This window comes from Vulpes lagopus, chromosome 2 (genome assembly GCF_018345385.1).
Source record: "Vulpes lagopus strain Blue_001 chromosome 2, ASM1834538v1, whole genome shotgun sequence".
Classification (NCBI taxonomy): Eukaryota; Metazoa; Chordata; class Mammalia; order Carnivora; family Canidae; genus Vulpes; species Vulpes lagopus.
In genome coordinates this window covers 70,117,495-70,140,365 of record NC_054825.1, presented here as the reverse complement: position 1 = coordinate 70,140,365, position 22,871 = coordinate 70,117,495, and the positions used below count along the sequence as shown (strand labels likewise).

General features: G+C 40.4%; 1 protein-coding gene across 1 annotated transcript; it reads right to left on the bottom strand.

Annotated features, from left to right (window-relative positions):
- Positions 1-2,461: 2,461 nt before the first annotated feature.
- On the bottom strand, positions 2,462-19,121 carry GATM (glycine amidinotransferase). The gene is made up of 9 exons (XM_041746090.1): positions 18,958-19,121; positions 17,261-17,479; positions 10,300-10,495; positions 8,723-8,913; positions 7,592-7,729; positions 7,252-7,416; positions 5,945-6,008; positions 5,362-5,478; positions 2,462-3,494 (listed from the first exon to the last, which is right to left on the bottom strand). The coding sequence occupies exons 1-9, from the start codon at positions 19,024-19,026 to the stop codon at positions 3,382-3,384; spliced, it is 1,272 nt and encodes a 423-aa protein (XP_041602024.1). The 5' UTR covers positions 19,027-19,121; the 3' UTR covers positions 2,462-3,381.
- Positions 19,122-22,871: the final 3,750 nt, after the last annotated feature.

The window sequence follows — 22,871 nt, the reverse complement described above, 5'->3', positions numbered from 1 at the left end:
CATGTATCAAGGGAGTAGACTGTACTGTGAGGATTAATTCCTGCAGGACTGAAATTGGCCTGAGTTGTTTTACTAAATTAGGAAATGTACCCACATGATCCTGACATCTCAAGGCATAATGTCTACAGATTATTAGTGCTAGCTACTTTGTAACCATGGGTGGGAAGAGTTTCAGGGCAAGCTGTTGGCACTGTTTATTGATAACAGTAATATTGATGATTTACACCTGGTCTGAGACACCCCGAGGGTTTGTCATTGGAGGTAGTTACATAACAAGTATGTGCCCACATGACCAACAGGGGATGAGAAACCCTGGTCAAGACTCCATCTTGAGCTCCTTGGTTCTGAGATGGTCCATGTCCACATTGGTGGTTCCTGATCTGTAGAAAGTGTGTCTAGATGGCCCCTTACAGAGGGATTACAAGTGGAGCTTGGGCTTGGCTGCCCTGAACCCTTTGCTGTGAGGTAGCCTTTGGCTATGATGCATGTCCTTACTTAATGCTGTTGCTCTATTGTATCCTTTTCCTGCAATATACTATAGATTTATAAGCATGTAATTTTGACTCTGATGAGTCTTTAGCAATAAAGCCTCAATTAACGGTTACCATTAGTGAAGTTAAAAATGGTGTGTTTTTTATTATTTATTTATTTATATTTATTTTTAATTTTTTTATTTGAGAGAGAGAGAGAGAGGCAGAGAGGCAGGCTCCATGCAGGGAGCCTGACGCGGGACCGATCCCGGGTCTCCAGGATCACGCCCCGGGCTGAAGGCGGCACTAAACCCCACCCGGGCTGCCCAAAAATGGCGTGTTTTAAAAATATTTTCCTAATTTCTCAAAAAAAGAAAAAGATCCTATGTATCCATAAAGTTGGCCAAAAAAAATCTGTGGTAGTGTATTTTTACATTCTCCCAAACTATTGTGTGATATTCCTATGTAGAAACAAGTTAACATACATAGTGATCAGATTTATGTGTCTATTTATCTTTTAAAGATTTTATTGATTTATTTTTAGAGCGAGAAAGTGGCATCACAAAAATCCATGTAAGGAGAGACACTGAAAGGAATGGCCAGTAAGGCCTGACTAATGTCCACTAAAAATAGCACTGCAGAGGTCAGATCAGGGATATATATTAGTACATTGCAGTGATAAATTAGAAATTAGATAGCAGGAGATTGAGGAGTAAATAAAAGGTGAAAAAATTAAGATAGTAGATGTATTCTTTCTAGAAGCTTAGTTCTTCTGACTTCAGTCAAAAGAATAGTTTTTATTTTGAAATTCTTTTAAGTATGACTATTTACTGAGGAGGAAAAAATAACATGCATACATTGTGCAGAGAGACTGGAGTTACAAGAATGATAACTGATACAGCAAGTTCCTGAAGGAAAGATTAGAGTCAAAGGATAGTTGTATGGGTTAGACCTGCTCAGAAGGTTTACCTTGTTTTCTGTAGTGGTGAGAGAAGGATCTCTTTGTAGAGGGTCGAGAAGTAAAGACAAGTGATGAGATGAAAGCCTGACTTTTCTCTTTAGAAGCTTAGCTATGAAGTTAAGGAGAGAAAGGACTTCAACCAGAGAATGCAAATGCAGACAATCTGCAGGGGTTTGGAGCAGAAAAGCTGAGGGAGCTGACATTGGACTGCCTTTATTTTCTCAGTGAAAAATGTAATGATAAGATCAGGTAAGAGAACATAGTGAAGGTTTGGAATAGGTGGAGGGGTATGTAATAGAACTGCTGAACAGTATTCAGACCCAGGAATATATATCCTAAGTGTGCACCCATCCACACGATTCTGTGGACTTCTTGAGGATTCAGCCCGAGTATAGAACTGATAAGGTGTTCCTGTGGTGGGCAAAAAAGGACACCAGAATACAATGGAGCTTAAGGTGTTGGCATGGACACGGCTAGAGACCTATGGCTCACTTCAAAGCAGGTCTTCCCCACCCTCCAACCCTCCAGATATCTCATGAGTCAAAAGATTTAGCATCTTGAGAACAGAGACTCTCTTTGTTTTCTGGGGCCTAGGATTAGTCTCTTAGATTCAGAAAACATTCAGATATTTTTTAATGAATTATGTACCTAATAAAATTTTGGGGCACCTGGGTGGCTCAGTTAGGGATCTGACTCCTGCTTTCAGCTCAGGTCATGATCTCAGGGTCGTGGGATCAAGCCCTAGATTGGCTCTGTGCTCTGTGTGGAGTCTGCTTAAGGATTCTTGTTCTCCCTCTTTCTCTGCCCCTCCCCAATGTGCTCTCTCTAAAATAAATAAAATAAATATTTAAAAAAACACAACTAATAAAACCTGACTCTGCTAAACATTTCTGAATACAAGTATTAGGTTTAAATTATTTAGTAGGGATGAATATATTATTTCAGAGCATTAGAATTCTGTCCCTAGAGCTACATTCTAGTAATTTACTTATGCTTAAAATAATTAGACTGATGACAAACTCTAACGAAATCCATTCTGTAACATAAAAGTTTATTAGAATAAAAATACACATACAATCCAACATTAAAATTATTTCATGTTGCATATAGGTTTTACCTCCATTAGTTTTTTTTTTAATGCTTTTAAGGTCTGTGCTTTAAATAATTCGCACATCTGTAAACCAAGCTGAGAATATCAAAGATGCAATATATCCATTAGATACTGGACATCAAACTTTAGGCTCAGAATTGAGTTATAACCTATTGCACTAAGTATTTTTGTAAAATTTGGACAGAGAAAAAAGTTTAAATCACTTGAAATGAGGTAAGTTGTATGAAGAGGTTTTTAGTAGCAAATATCACCAATGTTGAAATAAGAATATTAAAAACATTTATGGAAAATTCACTTAAAATGTTTGCATAGTCTAGGTTATTTTTTAAAGATGAGAAATTAAAATTTTAAATTCCTCATTAGAAAAAGAGACAATTATCTGGTTCTCTTCAAATCTGTGTACATTTTAAGTCTTTCTCTCATTTAGAAAAGAGAAGTGATAGAAACATTCACAAGTCTAGAAAAAAAGGAAAAAATAATGAAGATTAGGACCAACATTTCAAGCTGCCTTTTGGAAAGAAAATTAACAACAGAGGTAGACGGTTAAATATTAGTGGCCAAGTTACTCAAACGACTACTTTTTGTTGCTTCATATTTACCAAATGTTTACACTTGAAGCCAAAGAGTAAATAAATTTAGGAGTAGAGAGTATGACCTAGCACAAGTTATTTCCTTATATCAAAGAAAAGTAATAAAAATAAACCAGGCTTAAGACCCCTGTTAAAGATATGATTGTTTAAAGCACTACAGTTCATGCACTTTTTCAAGTGAGAGAATGAACCTTCTCCCTAAGCTTCCTAGATTTATTGGAGCCCAAGCCACCAGCCACCCAGGCCCCCTCAGTCAAAATAGGACTGCAGGGTGCCCCGGCGCCGGACATCACAGGTCCAGCAGTGGAAGCCTCCTCCCAGGGAATTGGCATTACGGATGTTAACCTTGATGGTACTGATACCTGCATCAAAAGAGAGACATGTGTCTGTTAGATGGACTCCCGTCAAGATTTCCTGTAGGAAGTAAGCCAAAGATGGGTAGGAATCCTGTGTCTCTAATTCTCAAGTCTACCTGAACCCCAAACAGTCTTTCAACCATATTGTCACCAATTTTATTTCATCTAACTTATTCCACTGCTGATATAAAATCTTCACCAGAGAGTCAGCAGAGACTGTGAAGTCTGTTTTGTTCTACTGACAATTCACAAGTCCATGAGTTGAATGAGTAGATGTATCTGACAGGATTAACTTTACCACCTTAAAAAAACAGTGGAACTGAACTCATATTTTAATATGCTGGGTTGTAGAATCCTACAGGTACCAAATATATTCAGGCAATTAGTTTAATCTGGCACTATTTTACTGATGTGGTTGTGCTGATGTGCATGGCCCAGTCAACCAGTGGTATTTAGAAAAAAATCTGTTGTGTTCAGCATAAGGGGATTTTAAAAAGGAAATCTATTCTCCTCCCTCAAGGAACTTATTATTTTGAGGGGAAAGATAGCTATAGAGTCACTAAAGAGTCTACTGGGGTAGTCAGGGAAGGAAGCAGCAGGAGCCATCAGAAAAGGCTTTTCTGAGAAAATGAGACTGAGCAGGGCTTTGGGAAGTAAGAACAGGACTTGGAAGGGGTAAGGAGTGGGCTTGGGATAAGGAGTGGACTTTTAAACACAAGTATGCTTCTTGGTAGACAGACATCTATATTATTCAGATGGCTAGAGACATTTTAATCCTGAATTGGAGAGGTTCTAGTTGCTTGATAAAGTTTGCTTTAACAAATTCCCTGGGTCTAAAATTATAAAATAATATTACAAATCATATATTTGGTTCTTAATAATATTTTAACTTGAGAAACAATAAAATATTAATGGACAAAGAAACTAAGCCCAAGCAGTTGGCTATTTAATGAAAGTCAGAAAAAAATGGTGGCAGAGTATTAGAGGTCAAATCATTAAAGAGCTCAATCTAAAACTGACAGGACAATCCTTTTAAACTGATACCACATTAAAGAGGGATGTGTTAAGGGGGCAAATAATTTCTTTAGTATACCTGAAATATAAGGCATGAATCAAAACATGACTAATTTTCACTGCCTGGCTTTCTTTGACACTTAGGATGTGCCAAGTATGTGAAGAGTGATAAACATTTTTCTATACTCTATGAGTTAGCCATATGAAAATCCTTTCTTTCAATACTTTTCTCAATAGTGTTAGAATATCTATTTTAAATTTTGAATATCAAGATAAGCAAATTCCCACCCAAGTAAAAACTAATTTTTAGTTCAAAGCTGAAAGATTTACTGACAGCCTCTACTGCTTTTCATGACTTTGTTCACTGTGCTTATCACACACATAAGTCACTTCTGTATCTGTACGCTTATAAGTCCTTTAAAATATGTAATGACAATGAAATTACTTTTAAAGGACTCTCAACAAGTCAATTTCTTATTTGGAGAAAGACTGAATAATCCATATGCCCATCTACAAAGGGGTAATTCTTCATACATGGCCACCGAGAGATTAGGTAAGTCATAGAAGATTGACATTTATTGCTAAGGGAGTGTCTGAGGAGCCTGGAATACATCTCCAACCTTTGGGATTATGATTATTAAAAATAAAAATATTGTGCATCTACAAAATAATAGCTTGGTACCTCTAAAAGGAACAGAAATTGACTTAGAGAGAGAAAAAAAAAAAGAAATTGACTTAGATAAACCATACATTAGACCTAGCAAGTAATTTCTTTTTTTTTTTTCTAGCAAGTAATTTCTTTAGTTCTTCTGGTTTAACACTTTAATGCATGACACCATGTTTCATTTATTGTACATACCCAGTTTTTCAAACATCTTTTGAATTGGGACTTCATTGGCATCCACCATGACACGCTTTTCATCTAGCATTAAGACATTCATGGAAAGCCATTTGGATGACATCCAGAGTGGGTGATCTAAAAATAGCAACAACTGTTAAATCATGTCTACTCTCATTTATGTTTAAGCATGGATTCCAAAGTGAAGAATGTTAAAGTGACACCTCTATTCTTTCAGTAGTTCATTTTCCTTGTGGATTTTATTTTGATCTTAAGACAGTTTATCTATGAATGTTATGACTCAATCTATGCCCATTACACATTCGGATTTTACCTTGTTTTCTTTAAAAAGTCATTTCTTGCTTTGTGATATTGCTTTATACTGATTTTTCCTATCTTCTCACTTTCATTGTCCATGGAAGGAGAGGTTGCAAACATAAGTCCCAGCCTTGTCCTTGTACCTATAGGCCCACATGCTAGTTTACTCCTTCCTGGGAAAACATTTTCTCTAAAGTACTAAAATTTGGGCTGCTATCTATAGATGAAAGATCTTCAATCACTGAAGTACTCATTTTATGCTATGGGTACATAATAGTAAACATACCATCTGGGATGACTGGTATTGGAGGAGTAACTATGGTCCATCCTGCTTTCTTGAAAAGATCAATCTTCAAGACAAAAACAAACAAACAAAAACAAAAAACAAACCCCAAAGACAAAGTTGAAATCTATACATGCTATTATTATCATTCTTAGTCTCTGGTAGCTCTTATGATTAATAATTCTTTTTGAGATGGTGACTTCTCAGCTGCCAAAATAAAGAAATTAAATTTCTAAACATTTGAAATGATTTTGTCTGAATCCTAATTATAAATGTACATAAAATCCGCATACTACCAGGTTAAAGTTTTAAAAAGTAACGGAAATGTTAAAGCTTTTAAAAATATTCTCATGCTTTATTTAGGTTTCAGAGGCCTTAAAATACAAGATACTTTCCTTGACAAATACACATTAAAGAAAATGAAAATATTTCCTCACTATTTAGTTTATAGGGAAACAAAAATATCACTGCATTAAACCCATAGTCCATCCACTTCAAAGTCAATCATTTTGTATCTATACCACAACATAAAGATAGATATTAAGGATGGACTTCCCCAGGAACTATAATTGTCCTTAGGGACTTATTATAACCCAGCCATCCCTATGTTCACATACTCACTTAGTACCTCAATAAGTTATGTTAAAATGAAACAGATAAGTAAACTTGGTCATTGGGTATAAATATATGGGATAGAAATGAACATGATAAAATAGTCATTTTTAAAAAGGTGTACTGCAGCCTACCAAATAACACAAAATCACTCACCACCCAACTGGAAGTAGGAGGGAGCGAGCAGAAGTGGGAGGCTGCAGGTGATAGGGATAGACCAGCTGCAGTGCAGTGGCTCTGCTCCTCCCTGCAGGGTGGGGCTGGCCAAAGGGGTCCTGACACACTGGAGAGGGAGGAAGATACCCACTACCCAATGGCATCACCCAGCCATGCGGGGATCATTCTATTTGCAATTCAGTTGCTGTGGAGTCTTGGCTGCAAGTTATGGGATAATATACTCTGCTTGATAAAAACATACACAGACACACAAACTTGAAGCTTTTGAAAGCAGCAAGCAGCAAAGTCAAAGTCTGATGACACTACACTAATTATCATGGCTTCAAGGTACATTTGTGAGTGCTGGACATTTTGTAGTAAATCCACCATAAGCAATCCAATGTTTGATTATCATAATGTTGAGCACTGCTGAATTTGTAATTTATAACCATTAGGAAATATGGAAGTGCTTAAAATAAAAGTGATAATTATTTAAGTTACTAGACTCTATTGCTTTTCCAGAATCTTAAAAACTCCCTTACCTGATGACATGGTCGGTCAGGGTTGGAAAGCACAAGACCAGGTCCAATGATATTGAAGGTGGCATCAATATGCATTGGATTGGGATCTTTAAAGGAGATGATATGCACTCTGTAGTCTGGAGCAAGATGCCTACGCATCCATTCAATGCCCAGATAGTTTGTAACCTGAAAATGAAAGGATGATGATAATTCTATAAAGATTTGGTTCTATGTTTAGATAACTAAAAATATTCAGGATGAAAATATTTTCAAAAAATAAATAAATACAATTTATAAGTAAATAATACAATAATAAAATATAATAATAAAGCATGGAATTTAAGAGGCAGCTTTTATTGACCTGGCTCCTCTGTGCAAAAATATCTCTTCCAGCTCTAATGAAGTCAGCAGCATCAAAGCATGGCTCAAACTCAGTCGTCACAAATTTTCCCTGAGCAGCCAATTTGTGTCTGTCTTCTACAGAATGGATAGGGTAATTCTAAATGGAACAAGAATGAATACATATCATGCATTGGTTCATAAGAAAATTATCTATGGGGCATTAATTACTAAGAAAATTAATTCAACATCATAATTTCCCAAAATAGTACTACCCTGTTTTAGACAAAAACATGTATGGGGGAAGATGTAGGCCCTACATCTTCTAAATGCTAACTAAATCAAAATAAGGTGACAACAAAAACCAAAAACCAAAAACTAGGCATGACACCAATTTCTTAATAGCAAATGGTACAGAGGTAGTAATGATTCTGAAAATATTCCATGACCCATACACTGATTTATGTAGCTACTTAGAGTATTGAAAGTCATCAGAATGAAGTCATACTGTTCTTTTAGAAAAGGAATTTGGCCCTGAGCATAGCTTTATACCATAAAATGAAATGCCATGCATCCCCCGCCAAATTTGATTTGGTGTGGTGGAATGAATTCATTACTTATTTCTGTCTTTAAACTCTTAAGAAGAAATTTTGATCTTTTGATTCTTATAAATGATCAAATAATAAGTGACCTAACAAAGGACATGTACTTCCTTTTATTGTGAATTTGGCCTGTAGACCAAATTGCTTCTCTAGAAGAAAAGAATGGGGTTCAGTTTAGTCATTTTTCTGTTTCTACTAGTGAATAGCTGTGTGCCTTTAGGCAAGTCTTCCTCTTTATAAGGGAATGATTGATGCTACTCCCTCAGAGGGTTTTGTGGATAATAAACAGGACTGTTGATGTATAAAAGCCCTTAGCTCAAGACCTAGCACACGGTAAGCACCAGATAAGTGTTAGCTATCACTACTGTAACTCTTATTATCACAATATCATTTACTCTTCGTTTCATCATAAAACAACCATTTTTTTAACGTAGGTGGTGCTCTCAGTTTCTCATATGCATACTAAATACAAGGTATCAGAGAATCTCTATCTCATTCTCTAGATTATTGAGAAGAGTTACTAATAAGCTCATCTACAATTAGGGTCTTACCTGGTCATAAAGCTTGTCACCCATTGTTGGCTTAGGAGCTGTTGTCCACTTGGCGCCACGATGGAAGTAGTCTTTGATAATTGACCGGTATGCACGGTACTCAAAGAAGCGGGCGCGCCATGCCATGGGAGCCTCAATGATCTCATTTCCCACAACTATCAGAATGTCTCGAGGCATCGCACCATATAAACCTATCAGACCAAAAGGTTCCACAAAAATCTCAGTAATGCTAATTTCCAAGACAGAAAAGTCTATAGAATAAGATCCCAGTTTTTCTGGTTCAAAAAATTACAGAAAACCTATAGGAATGTGTATGTATAGACTTATATGCAAATGGAAAAATATGGATACATACTAGATTGTTAGCATGATTATTCTGTATGTGTATGGCAAAGCTAGAAAAGAAAGAAAAGAATAGGGGATCCCTGGGTGGCTCAGTGGTTTGGCGCCTGCCTTCGGCTCAGGGAGTGATCCTGGATCATGTCCCGCATGGGGCTCCCTTCATGAAGCCTGCTTCTCCCTCTGCCTGTGTCTCTGCCTCTCTTTCTCTCTGTGTCTCTCATGAATAAATAAATAAAATCTTTAAAAGAAAAAAAAAGAAAAAAGAATAGAGAAAGAGAGAGAAAGAAAGGGAGAGCGAGAAAGAGAAGGGGAAAGGAAGAAAAGAAATGAAGCCCTACGGACCTTGTTCAAAGAGATCTAGAACCACCAAGTTTTCACATTTTGTAAGCTCCTTTCTTGCTATACAGAAATGGAATTCTTCAGGGAATATCAGTACCACAAGATAAAAATTGGGCCAATGATCATTTCTAGAACTGTAAATTAGAACACTGACCTCAGGCACAAGAACAATCTTGTAGCAATATCAGTTAAAACTAAAATGGGAATGTTTCTGTTCCTCTCTTCTGTACTTGAGGAAAACTCATGGAATCCACTGTTTTGTAAATAAAATCTTTTAAAAAAATAATATGGACCCCTTAATCATATCAAAAAGAACCCATCTGGGGCAGCCTGGGTGGCTCAGCCGTTTAGCGCCGCCTTCAGCCCAGGGTGTGGTCCTGGAGTCCCGGGATTGAGTCTCACATCAGGCTCCCTTCATGGAGTCTGCTTTTCCCTCTGCCTGTGTCTCTGTCTCTCTCTGTGTCTCTCATGAATAAATAAATAAATAATCTTAAAAAAAAAAAAGAACCAATCTGTTCCTAAGTAATCTCTAAAGTTTTGAAGGATTATTAAAATAAAGGAACCCCTGAGAAATTATCTGAGCTTTCTCCTTACACATTAAGAAAGAAAAATTAAGGGGCGCCTGGGTGGCTCAGTGGTTAAGCGTCTGCCTTTGGCTCAGGTCATGATTCCGGGGTCCTGGGATTGAGTCCTGCATCAGGCTTCCCACAGGGAGCCTGCTTCTCCCTCTGCCTATGTCTCTGCCTCTCTGTGTCTCTCATGAAGAAACAAAATCTTAAAAAAAAGAAAGAAAGAAAGAAAGAAAGAAAGAAAGAAAGAAAGAAAGAAAGAAAAGAAAGAAAGAAATGAAATGAAAAATTAAGACACTAGCAGTTTAGGTATACAACATCACTTACCCGTAGACTCAAAATCAGGAGTTTTATACTTCAAAGACCAGTCAATGGGGTCAGGCCTCCTCACTGTCACTCCTTCTGTTTTTAAAATATTGCACATCTCTTCAATTTCAGCAACAGCCTTTTTCAAATGATCTTTGGGAAAATAGTGGCCTCCGTGCTTCTGGTAAAATGGCCAGTACTTTTCATATGTGTTGGCCTAAAAGCAGGAGAAAATAGGCAGAATATTTAATTGGAGAAAAATGCAATTCCTGATAAGGTCATAGGCAATGAACAATGATTTGTGTAATTTAATGGAAATGAGACTAAGACCATGTCTTGTCTAGTGTTGATCCCTAGCACACAGCATACTGCCTGTCCGGGCAGACACTCAATATTTGCTGAATGAAGAATTCTAAATTTTCTTGATATTTTGAGACCTTTTGCCCCTGTTGCCTGAGATCTCATGCCCTGCCGTTCACAGCATGTCTGCCCTCAGATGAGTTTGACGTCTTCTTGGACCGGTTTTTACAAGCTTCATAGACAAAACAGGACATAGGTATTCTGTTAGACAGTCTCAATGAAATCAAATAACAGAACAAACAAAATAGCATAAGAGGATAAGAGCACATCTGTTACTTAGATCAAACCATGCATCCCAGAATTCTGTCTAGAAAACAGCACTGCAAAATACTCTGTAGGAAAATAGGACATTGCCCCCTTAAAATTAGGGACATAGTCTCAAACATTCTTTGTTGCTCTTAAAAACCATTATTGATTCTCTCATTCAATAGAATTAGCACTTGGCAAAATTGTGCAGCAGTGCAAGCCTGCCTTTTAGACTTTCTATCCTTCCCTGCAGACATGCCTCCCCTCCCCAGTGTTTCCAAGTTTTCATACTGCTTCAAATCCTTTTATCTTAGAAGAAAGTGATCTGGTAAGTGAATTCATGCAATTTTGGCAGTTGGAAAAAAGCTTAACATTTAGGAAGTGTCCAAAGGTCATATGCATTTTAAAAGACAACTGAACCAGTTAAATGCTTTAAAAAGGCTCAATTTGCTAAAAAAGACTGTTGAATTAGGGCAGGCATAACAACTGTAAAATACTGCTTTGCAAAAATATGAAAATGTAGAAGGATTCTTCCTTCTGATTGTTTTGCATATGCCTAAGTTCTCAATTTAAAGAAATACACTGGGAAATGTAGATGATGTATATGGATATAATTTATCAAGATAGATGAGGTATAGAATTCCAATCAGAAGATCTGAATGCTAAGAAAAAACCTTGGATTTTCAACAAAAAAACTGGCAGGGTGATATATATCTATATATTTTAAGTTTAAAAAACGTTTAAAGTGGGACGCCTGGGTGGCTCAGCAGTTGAGCATCTGCCTTCAGCCTAGGATGTGATCCTGGAGACCCGGGGTCGGGTCCGCATTGGGCTCTCTGCATGGAGCCTGCTTCTCCCTCTGCCTGTGTCTCTGCCTCTCTCTTTGTCTCTCATGAATGAATGAATAAAATCTTTAAAAAAAAGTTTAAAGTTAAAGATTTTATTTATTTATTCATGAGAGACACAGAGAGAAAGAGAGACACAGGCAGAGGGAGAAGCAGGCTCCATGCATGGAGCCCAATGCGGGACCCAACCCCGGGTCCCCAGGATCATGCCCTGGGCCAAAGGCAGGTGTTAAACTGCTGAGCCACCCAGGGATCCCCTAAAGCAGGTATTTAAAAAAATACTTCTTTATATCATTGATTAACTGACTACCAGTTCTTATCATGTCAGGTTTCTACCACAAGTCAGACAATTTCAGGGTAGAAAGAAGGGAACTGGGTAATGAGATATAGTGTGTCTAGATACCTAGCTCATTAATGTCAAAGGCAATGTTTTTTCCAGATTTTCTGTCTCTGCTTCCATTTCCACCTCAGGATGATAAATATCAAACATATGGAGGCAGACCTGCCTCTTGTTAGCTCAGTACACAGGTTCACATCAGAAAAGCTGGAGCTGAGCCGGCTGGAAAAGGACTAAGAATCTGAAAACTATGTCTTTATCAAACATGGAAGATGCCGGTGAGGGTATAAAACAGGGGTTGGCAAAGCACCTGGGATTGGTTTGCATCAGGCTCCCTACAGGGAGCCTGCTTCTCCCTCAGCCTATGTCTCTGTCTGTGTGTCTCTTACAGATAAACAAATTTAAAAAATCTTTAAAAATAAAAAAATAATAAAAAATTTTGGCAAACTAAAAGCCATAGCCAATTTTTTTTTTTTTTTTTAGTAAATACAAGTTTTATGGAAACACAGACATATTCATTTACATATTGTCTGTAGTTGCTTTTGCACTACAGAGTTGAAAGCTGAGTGGCTGGGACAGAGACCAATGGTCTGCAAAGTCTGAAATATTTATCTGGCCTTATACAGAAAAAGTTTGCTGATCCCTGTCTAAGTTATTAGTTAGTTGCTTCACTTTTGAAGATCTATAGGAAAACAACTAGCTCAATTTCTGGCCTGTGACAAATATTATCAGTATCAAATTATCAGCATTAATTGGCTACTTTTTAAGATCAATCTACTCTTTTTAAGAACAAAAGCATTCCACTGTTTTCTACTCCTAGGAAGTCCGGCAGCAGCCACCAGGAGAGGATAATAATGACTTTTTATATTCCTCTCAGACACATCGTGGTACTACTCATCCATTCATCACTTTCTCCTTCTCATGCCAGGCACATCTCTTACAGTCCACTAAAGGACAAGAAGCCTTTGAAAATTAACACTGGGTTACAGCAGATGCACAGCCATGTTGTCTTGCCAGACACATTCCAAAGTATTCTGTGTAACTATGCAGAATGAAGCTTGCTTTGGTAAATATGAACTAAACTTTCCTAGGGGAAGAAAAGCTATTTGAACAAGTGTGAGTTTTCTTGTGTAACCGATACTCTGTCTGGCAAAGGTTGAACAAAGTCCAAATGATCAAGGCACATTACATTTTCCAAGAGATAGTTGGAAATTATTTACACTTCCTTTGTAACTCTGCTAAATGAGTTAGCAATTATTTACCAAGTGTCTGCAAGATAAAAAAAAAAAACACACTATATTAAATGCTTAGCACATGATATTTTTAATAACCTGTTGCAGAGATGTGGCTGCCCTCCTAAAAACTATATAGTCTTTTAGGGCCTAAAATCTTTTGGGGGGGTGCCAAAGGAATTTTAAATACTATCTTTGGAAGGCTAAAAAATATCAATAGAAACTTCTTATTTATTCAGCTTCAAGCTTATAGTACATTAGCCTTGAATGACTTTGTATTTTATAAAAGGTCCTTTCTTAAAAGCTTTATTTTAAAGAGATAAAAGCAAAACAAAAAGCATACATTTGGTGGAAAGTATTCATTATGTTTTACAGAATAAAAAGCGACATAGCTTTTAAAAACTGTGCTTCCTAATAAACTACATTCCTCACTCCCAGAAAATTTCTCTAGCATTTATATATTCCAGCAAATCTTATGCTCTAATTGCCTATAAGCAGTTTAATACATTATTTTATCTTTCACTGTTCCCAAGCTGATTAATACATCTGTATCATTTTTTTTTCTATTAGTCAAGGCCTTACCTTGCAGGGGCCATGCATGTTCTTTAACTTTCTCTCCCTCATTACCTAGTTTAGTATGTGGCATAAGGCAGAAATAACCAGACAAATGAATGAAATCAATACAGCTAATGCTAGTAGTATCTACAATCATTGCACTTCCAATGTATTTTTGTGATATAAAACTAGATCCATATGGCCAGTAATGGAGTTTGGTTTTATCCTTGGAAAAATTTAGCATGTAACCTTTTACCTTCTTATTTAGTCTTGTTAGGTAGATAGTAGACCTCTTAATATCCTCACTTGAGGCCCAGAAATTGTAATCTCACACAAAGTCAAAGAGCTGATTAGCCAAGACTAGTATCAAACTTTTAAATCACATATATAATTCAGTCCTATTCTCCTAACTTCAGCCTGGTACACTTTTCACAAATGACAGAGAACTCAAAATCATATCTGAGAATCATGTCTGTTTCCATAAGATTGCATAGTATAAAAGTCAACACTTTTAGAGACAAGTAAAAGGATAAACCACTGCTTGAATGTGAAATTTAATTCCACCCAATTAAAATGGTTAAGGGATGGGACTTCTTTCCAAGAAAAAAACTTTAAAAAGATCATGCCTTTTTAAAACATGTGGATGATACATAAATTAACCTGTTCATCAAAGTGTCAAATATCAGAACCAGAGGCAGTTTCAGAACAATTAGAAGTTATTACTTTTTCTATTACCCTGCCTTCAAGGTCTAATTAAAGAGTCATTTTCTTCAAGAAGACTTCCTAACTATCCAGCATTTGGTCATTGCTTTTTCCTTTACTCTTCGGGCATTCAATTCAACTGCCAGTTACTTGGCATAAAACACTTAGCTTTAGTCTTTCTTACTATATGAATATCTTATCTCTCTCTCTCTTTTTAAAAGGTTTTATTAATTTATTCATGAGAGATACAGAGAGAGAAAGGCAGAGACATAGGCAGAGGGAAAAGCAGGCTCCATGCAGGGAGCCTGATGTGGGACTCGATCCTGGGACTCCAGGATCACGCCCTGGGCTGAAGGCAGACACTCAACCAACCACTGAGCCACCCAGGTATCCCATATCTTATCTCTCTAAATAGAAAGCAAGTTCTTTTGTGCTGATACCCCTGGAGCTCTAGTACAAGGTAGCCAACATTTATGATGATGATGACAATGATGTAATGGAATTTATTTCCTTAATCTATGTTACAAATAAAAATGTAAATATTCAGGAAGAATTAAATTCCTTGAAAAAGTATTTGTAACCCCTTATTTAATGGAAACTCAGGCTGTATCTGCAATGAGGTTGGCACTCTCTTATGCAGGGTACAACCCGAACATCAAACCACAGAGGCCCCTCCTTAGGAATATTACAGATAAAGAACATCAGGAGTTTTTAGAAGAGAGATATTACTTGTTGCCAGGGAAACCCTGGAAGGCTTTGTGGAAGGTACCATCAGGGCTCGGTGGTGCGTAAGAGGGGTAGGTTTAAACTACAGACAAGAGAGGTACACGAATATAGGTGGAAGGGTCCTGAGTGGGAGCAAAGGCATAAGCATCGTTTGGGGAACAGTGAGTAGTCTAGTTTGGCTGCTTATATGGTTATCTTATAAAATCTGCTGAAAGTCAAGGCAAATACTAGAGTTGAGAGGTACCCAAATAGGAATGGACATCTGCTAGCCTGCCATACTAACACACTTCTAAGATGAGCCAATGATTGAAATGGGGAGTCCTGGAAAGGCACACATGACCCAGATTGTGAATGATCTTGAATACCATGAGAACTTTATCTGAAGTAGTCGCAGGGGAGGGGACATGTAGAAGATTGGGAAATAGAGGAATGATAGGGGCAGGATGAGCAAGGTGATCCAATTTTGGTTTAAAAAAGCACTCTTGGGGGAATCCTTGGGTGGCTCAGCGGCTTGGCGCCTGCCTTCCGCCCAGGGCATGATCCTGGAGTCCCGGGATCAAGTCCTACATCGGGTTTCCTACATGGAGCCTGCTTCTCTCTCTTTTTTTTTTTTTTTTAAGATTTATTTATTTATTCATTCAGAGAGAGAGCGAAGAGAGAGGCAGAGACACAGGCAGAGGGAGAAGTAGGCTCCATGCAGGAAGCCCGATGTGGGGCTCAATCCCAGGTCTCCAGGATTACACACCGGGCTGCAGGCGGCGCTAAACCACTGCACCACCAGGGCTGCCCCTGGAGCCTGCTTCTCCCTCTGCCTGTGTCTCCGCCTCTCTCTCTCTGTGTCTCTCATGAATAAATATATAAAATCTTAAAAAAATAAAATAAAATAAAAAAGCACTCTTGGGGGCAGCCCGGGTGGCTCAGCGGTTTGGTGCTGCCTTCAGCCCAGGGCCTGATCCTGGAGACAGGGGATCGAGTCCCGTGTTGGGCTCCCTGCATGGAGCCTGCTTCTCCCTCTGCCTGTGTCTCTGCCTCTCTCGCTCTCTCTGTGTCTCTCATGAATAAATAAATAAAATATTTTAAAAAATAAAAATTAAAAAAAATTTTTTTAAAAAAGCACTCTCGGGATGCCTGGGTAACTGAGTGGCTCAGTGTGTGATCCTGGGTCTAGGATCGAGTCCCCCATCATGCTCCTTGCAGGGACCCTGCTTCTTTCTCTATGTCTCTGCCTCTCTGTGTGTGTCTCTCATGAATAAATAAATAATATATATATATATTTTTTTTTTTTTAAAAAAAGGACTCTCATAGAAGCTGGAAGGTGGTTCAGAGAGAAGAGCAAATGAGGGAGAACAATGGGGGCTTAGCAATAGCCCAGGCAGTGGATGAGATCCTGACGTAAGGCAGCAGCAGACGGATGGAGGCAAGATTGCCTTTGACAGAGGACTTGTTAGATCTTGGAGAATGGATGTAGAGGATGTGACTGAAATCAAAGATGATTCCTCGATGTTTCAGCTGAAGTAAATAGGAATGCCAAAATGATGTGCCAGGTTTGAGGTCCCACAGCAATACCCACCAAGGAGTTCAACATGTTGGTCTGGAGAGAGATCTGAACCCTCATGGAGGTGGGAGCAGAAGCTGTGAGAAGAACTAAGAGAAAAGGGCCAAAGTGAAATTCTGCTCAACCCGAACATCACAGACAGTGAAGGAAGAGGTGAGGAATAGTGAAAGAACTAACATCCCCAGATGAGGTGTTAGAATCTGAGTTGTTTGGAGTAAGTTGTTGTAAAAAAAAGGAGTTGTTTGTGTAAATTAGTATAAAACACCACAGAGATTTCAAGTAAGACAATTAAAATCACCACTAGATTTCGGAGGTCTGGAGTGAGCTACAATGAAAGCAGTTACAGAGGAGAATGGGAGCAAAAGCCAGCCTATGGAAGGTGAGGAGTGAAACCCCTTCAGACCTGCAAATACCCTTGCTTTACCTTCACCTCCACAGTGAACGGTGGAACACAGGCGTTTTCTGCTCTGCCCACTATCACTTCCTCTAAGGGGTCCCATTCATTGTAAGAGGAGACAGGGCAGTCCTTGGGCAGAGGATCAGTGGCCTTATCGTCAGCTGCACAGGAATTCCGGGAGGAAGCAGTAGCTGCCTGGGTGCTCTGGAAAGTTCGCTGCACCCATCCTGTTAAGGTTCTTCCAAGCTTCCAAGAACAACAACAACAAAAGATTATTTCACAGTCCTACAAAGTACTTGTGGGGAGAAGGAGGTACAGGTGGAGAGAAACCCAACATAACACAGACATTTACAATCCTTTAGAAGAATGTAAATCAAGATGTTAGTAAGTGGGTAGTGGGGCTATAGTTTTACCTTCTTGTTTTTTTATAAATTATCTTGTCTATATGCTCATTAGCATAGCTTGTTAAAGCTCCTCAGAAGATTTTTGTCCCCAGTGACCACCTCCATTTATATCTCAGAATGATTTTCTACAATCAAGTTTTAATCAAGCTTTAAGCAACCCTTCCACGGATGATGGATCATCCTGTTCCTAGAACACCACAGAACGCTGCTCCATATCTCCCTGCCAAGTCCAGCTGGAGGAAGAAGGCTCCTTTCCTTTTCGGTATTAAAAGTTACCAAAAAAAAAAAAAAAGTTACCAATATTAGACTTTTTTTTCCCCCAAATAAAAATGTAGATGCATATGTAAAGAATCTTATCTTTCAGAATAATCAGCTTCAAACTAAAAATTCTGCATTGCTAACACACACTTCACACTCTTTGGCACTCCAATTCTGAGAGTGACCAAGTGCCATCTGCTCCATTTTACAGATGGTCCATGGTATCCTGGCCAAGACAGGATTAACCCAAGTACAAATGTAAACAACAGAAAAGAGAACTAAGGACTTCAGAAAAGCCTTTTGAAAACCCTGGGCCTATAAAATCTACAACAGGGAGAGTCCCTCACTCACAGGGCAAACTTCAAACACCACCCACACCTCACACCCTACGCCCAGTCTCCATCCTACTCTGTTAAATGCCTCGGGAAGGAGGCAGGAGCCGGGCCAGGGTAGGGACCGGAGCGAGAAGGAGTGACAGGTGTTCTGCAAGCAGCTGTGAGAGGGAGCCAGCTTGCCCTGCTATTCCTGTCCCAGGAGCCAGGGAGGGTCTGCGCGCTAACTAGGCAAGCGGGAAGCGGGGACCGGCACAAAGTCGGGTACGGCCTCAACTCGCTCCAACTCCTCTCTCGACCCAGGGCTCCGTGTTGCCCCTGGAGTGGGCCTGCTTGCTCCCTCCCCTCCCTCTCGCGCCTCCACACCCGCCGCATTTCCCTGAAGGCTCCCCAACTCTGTGCCCACCCCTGCACTGAATCCCAAGAACTCCATCCCTGAATTAGGAAGTGTCACTCGTCGCCCCACACCCTTCCCCCCGGCCCGAGGCCTCTTGGAGCGAAGCGGGGCCGGGCCGGGAGGGCGGCGCCCCCTGCACTGACGGCGGGAGGCGCGCGGAGAGCGGCTGCGCCCACGGGGTGTGGCCCCGCCGCACGGCCGCTTCCCCCGGGCTACCGCGGAGCTCCGGGCAGCCAGCAGGGGCTCCGGAAGCCGGGCCTCCGCGGGGACAGCGGGGCTCCGTCGGGCTTGCCGGCGGGGAGAGCGACGCGAGGCGACAGGCGGCGCACGCACCCGAGAGCCGATGTAGTGCACCGCTTCGGCGCCGCGGCTCCCGCCGCGCAGACACCGCACCCGCAGCATCGCCCCGCGCCCGGCTGGTCCTCGCGCGGAATGTTCCCGGCGCTCCGCGGCGTCCGCCCGAGCCTCCCGAGAGCGCGGCGGCAGGGGCGTCGCGGGGCGCGGGTCCCGGCCTTTTGTAGCCTCGCCCCGCCCCGCCGCCTCCCGCGCGCCCCATTGGCTGCTCGGAGCAGGTGGCGCGGCCGGGAGCGCGGGCTGCCGCGCCCGCCGCCCGAGTTAGGGACCGAGAGGGGAGCGGGGTTAGCGCGTCTGCGCCCACCGGCCTCTGCCAGCGAGCCCCGCCCGCGTGGGCCCGAGGAGGCCCGCCAGTGCGTGCGGGCGGAGAGCAGGAGCGCGCGACGTGACCGAGGAACCTACCAGGACGCCAAGCGCACGCTGTCGGATGACCTCGGTAAAGCCCAAGTACCATCGCAGGTTGAAGTCGTCTGTATGCACCGACTGTCCCCTCGTTTTGCAGTGAACGAAACCACGTAAAGATTAGAGGCTTCTTAGGGCAACACGAGGTTTGAGATCAGAGAAGCTACGTCTGGAGTTCAGCTTAGCTCCCCGGGGTGCTGCACTTTGCACCCACTAGCCTGGTAGGTGCTTGGGGGAATAACTAGACGTGTCAAATAGTCGTTGACCACGTGCTCCGGCTTGAGAATCTCGGCCATACAACAGAGACACAGAAGTGGGCCAGAAATAAGGGAGGACTACAGACTCGTCTCCCCTAACGTTTCATATATTTAAATTTTTGTTTCGGTTTGATTAGGATACATTTATTAGAAGAGGAGTTTCCCTAACGGTGCAAAAGGAGAGAGTACCTTTAAGAACCTAGCAGGAGAGGAGACAGAGAGATTTGAGTATTTCGTTTTGTACCTACAAAAATTTTTTTTTCATGATACAAATGATAAATTATATATGTACAGTAAATAAGTATCAATAGTCAACGCAAGTTCAAAACCAGCCACCGGCCCCTGGGATTGAGAAAACGGCTGGGTGACACCCCCTCGCACACTGCCCATCAGGAGGGAGCGTGATGGCAGGTGTACTACACGCGTGGCAGCGGCCGGTGTCTTCGTGATCAGTGCAGCAGGCAATAGGCACAAGGCGCTGGGGACGCGCCTGTGCTGGGGAACCTGGTGGGGCGGTGGCGGGAGGGTCCTGGGGCCCGGGCGGCCCCGTGGCTAGAATGTTGGGGCCTCAAAGTCAAATCAGGAAGGGTTCTTGGCTGTTGCAGAAGAATCACTGACCAACTACCTACAAAATACGTAATTATTTTTAACGAGCTGTCTTTTTAATTCTGGTGTCTCAGACTTGTGTTCCAAAGTTTGCTGATAGAAGGCACCAGACAAGCAGGATGCCATGGTAAAAGGAGACCTGGAGAGGGAATTGGGAAAACTGGGTGCTAGTCTTGACTCTATTATAGACTACTATGTGTCTTCTTGTGTCTTCTTATCCTCAAAGGAAGAACAGTTGCATTTATTGTCCCTAGCACACAGGGTCGTGGAGGGGCCAAAAGGAAAGATTGTACATGTGAAAGTAGGGTGGCACTAAGAGCTATATGAATATGACGTAATATCTCACCAGCTCTAACAATAAGAAGGCCTCCAAATGTGATAATAGGGTGAAAGGAGTCAATAAACCCAGGACCATATCTTAGCTCTGCTACTAACTTGCTTTGTGACCTGGAAATCAAAATCCTCCTCCTTTTTAGTGAAGGCGTCACACTTCTAGTGAAGGCTTTGGCAGGTCTCTAATATTTCTCAAAATTTAGAAAGTATCTCTCCCAAGAATTAAGTGCAGTCACCTCTAAGGTCTAATTTTCTAATGGTCTTGTGGTAGCCAGAAATATACTCCTCCTCAATAAAGGAATTTAAGAGTACAGTAAGTACACCTAACAAATGGTATTGACATTACTCTATAACATTTCTGAGATCTGAGGATACCCTCACATCATTCATTAAAGACACTTTTAATTTTGCAGATGTAAGAATTGGAAGTGCCTGGAAATAAATGAAGCCAGGATGTCATTAAATTTTACATAAAGAAAGGCTCATAGCCATAGAACATACACTTACCTCCTGGGATCCAGGGAGAGTGTGTGAATAGAGCCACCCAAACCAGAAGTGGAATAGGCTGTGAACTCTTACCTTCTTCTCCCTCATTGGCAATAGGTTAGTGTAACACCAATAACTTTGATCAAACCAATAATTTTAGGATCTTGGTGGTCTCATAATTAATGGTTAGGCATATTCATGTCTAATAGTAGTATACTCTTGTAGGTTAATCTAGGGGCATAATCTAGGGTCATGTGGGGGTAAGAGTACAAGGGATAGAAAACTCAACAGAAGTATGGACAAATTATTCCATTTTCTAATTTCTCCCTCATCACTGTTGCTTTGGGGACATGCCCAACTCTACCTGGTTTTACCCAACAAAGTACAGAGTTTGTGAAATGTGTCCTGAGATTTAAAAACCCCAAAAAGCTAGTAAAGTCTTTGGGTCAACACAATGAACAACAAAAAAGCCTATTGTAAGAATTAATTATTTCACCATCATGGTTTGATGTCAGAATCTGTGCATAGGAAGCAATCGTAATGTGTTCCTAGGGCTTAAGAGATACAGATACTCTGTGAAACTAGTAACACACGCACACACAGTGGATGAAATTAGCTACCTTCAGAAGTCATCCGTTCTAGGAGATATTTGTACTTGTAGTTTAAGGGGCAGGATACCTCTCAAATTAAATCAGAAAAATATGAGATTACTCAAATTCAAACAAGTGACTATAGTATGTTCTCATGACTAGAATGTAATTAAAGAAAGATACAACTTTTAAAAAGTATTATTTGGGGACAACTGTCTGGCTTAGACAGTAGAGGATGTGACTCTTGATCTTGGTGTTATGAGTTTGAGCCCCACATTAGGTTTAGAGATTACTTTAAAAACTTTTTTTTTTTTTAGAGGGGGAAAGGGGAGAGGAAGAGAGAGGATCTTGTTCCACCTCACAACCCTGAGATCATGACCTGACCCCAAATCAGGAGCCAGATGCTCAACCAACTGAGCCACCTAGGCGCCCTCCCCCCGCAAAAAAACCCCACTTTTTTACGTTAAGAAAAGTATTATTTGGATTGCATTAATAAAATGTCTCTGGGGGAAAAATTAAAAATAAATAAAATGTGTCTGGAAGGATACATAAGACAGTGATTACAGAAGTTGCGCCTGGGGCAAGGATCTGGGTGACTGTGGCACAGGGGCAAGAGGGAGATTTTTCACTGCATACCGTATTGTACTTTTAAATTTTGAACAATTTAATGAATTGCCTATTAAGCAAATAAATATTTAGAAGACTGCATTTTATAGAGGTATGGTTGTCAAAATGGAGTTTTACAAAAGGAAGCCAGAGTGCACAATTTGTAAGAATCTATTCATTCTAAGGATGGAATCTGAATATTCTGGTCCCTGAAAAGGTGATACTTACTGAGGAAAATAATAATTTCATGGATTTTGATGGAATATCCTTCTAGAATATTCACCTCCTCTACCTTCTGAGTTCACTGAGCAACCTTATCATTTCTGGAAACCTTGCCATGGGGAGAGGGTTCACACATCAGGTGGAGCACAAGTGAAAGAGCTGGAAAGGTGGAGTCCTCCCTGTAAACTTTTACATCACTATTCTAGCTTTTTCTTCAGAGCCTGGTGATTTGGTTGGGTGTAGCTCAATCCTTGCTCTCTGAGTATATTCCCCTTCTTAATGTTCTCCCTTTCCTGTCTGCCTAGTCAATTGTGGATAAACTGATGAAATTCTGTTTCTGGACCTGAAATTCTGTGAGACTGACTCACTCTCACAATACCGTGTTCTCCTA

Coding starts and splice junctions, on each gene's coding strand:
- GATM (XM_041746090.1), bottom strand. CDS start 19,026: ATGCTGCGGGTGCGGTGTCTGCGCGGCGGGAGCCGCGGCGCCGAAGCG. Junction 5,479..5,944: donor AATACCAGTCATCCCAGATG/GTATGTTTACTA, acceptor TGCTATTTTTAG/ATCACCCACTCTGGATGTCA. Junction 3,495..5,361: donor AAAGATGTTTGAAAAACTGG/GTATGTACAATA, acceptor CTTTTGATGCAG/GTATCAGTACCATCAAGGTT.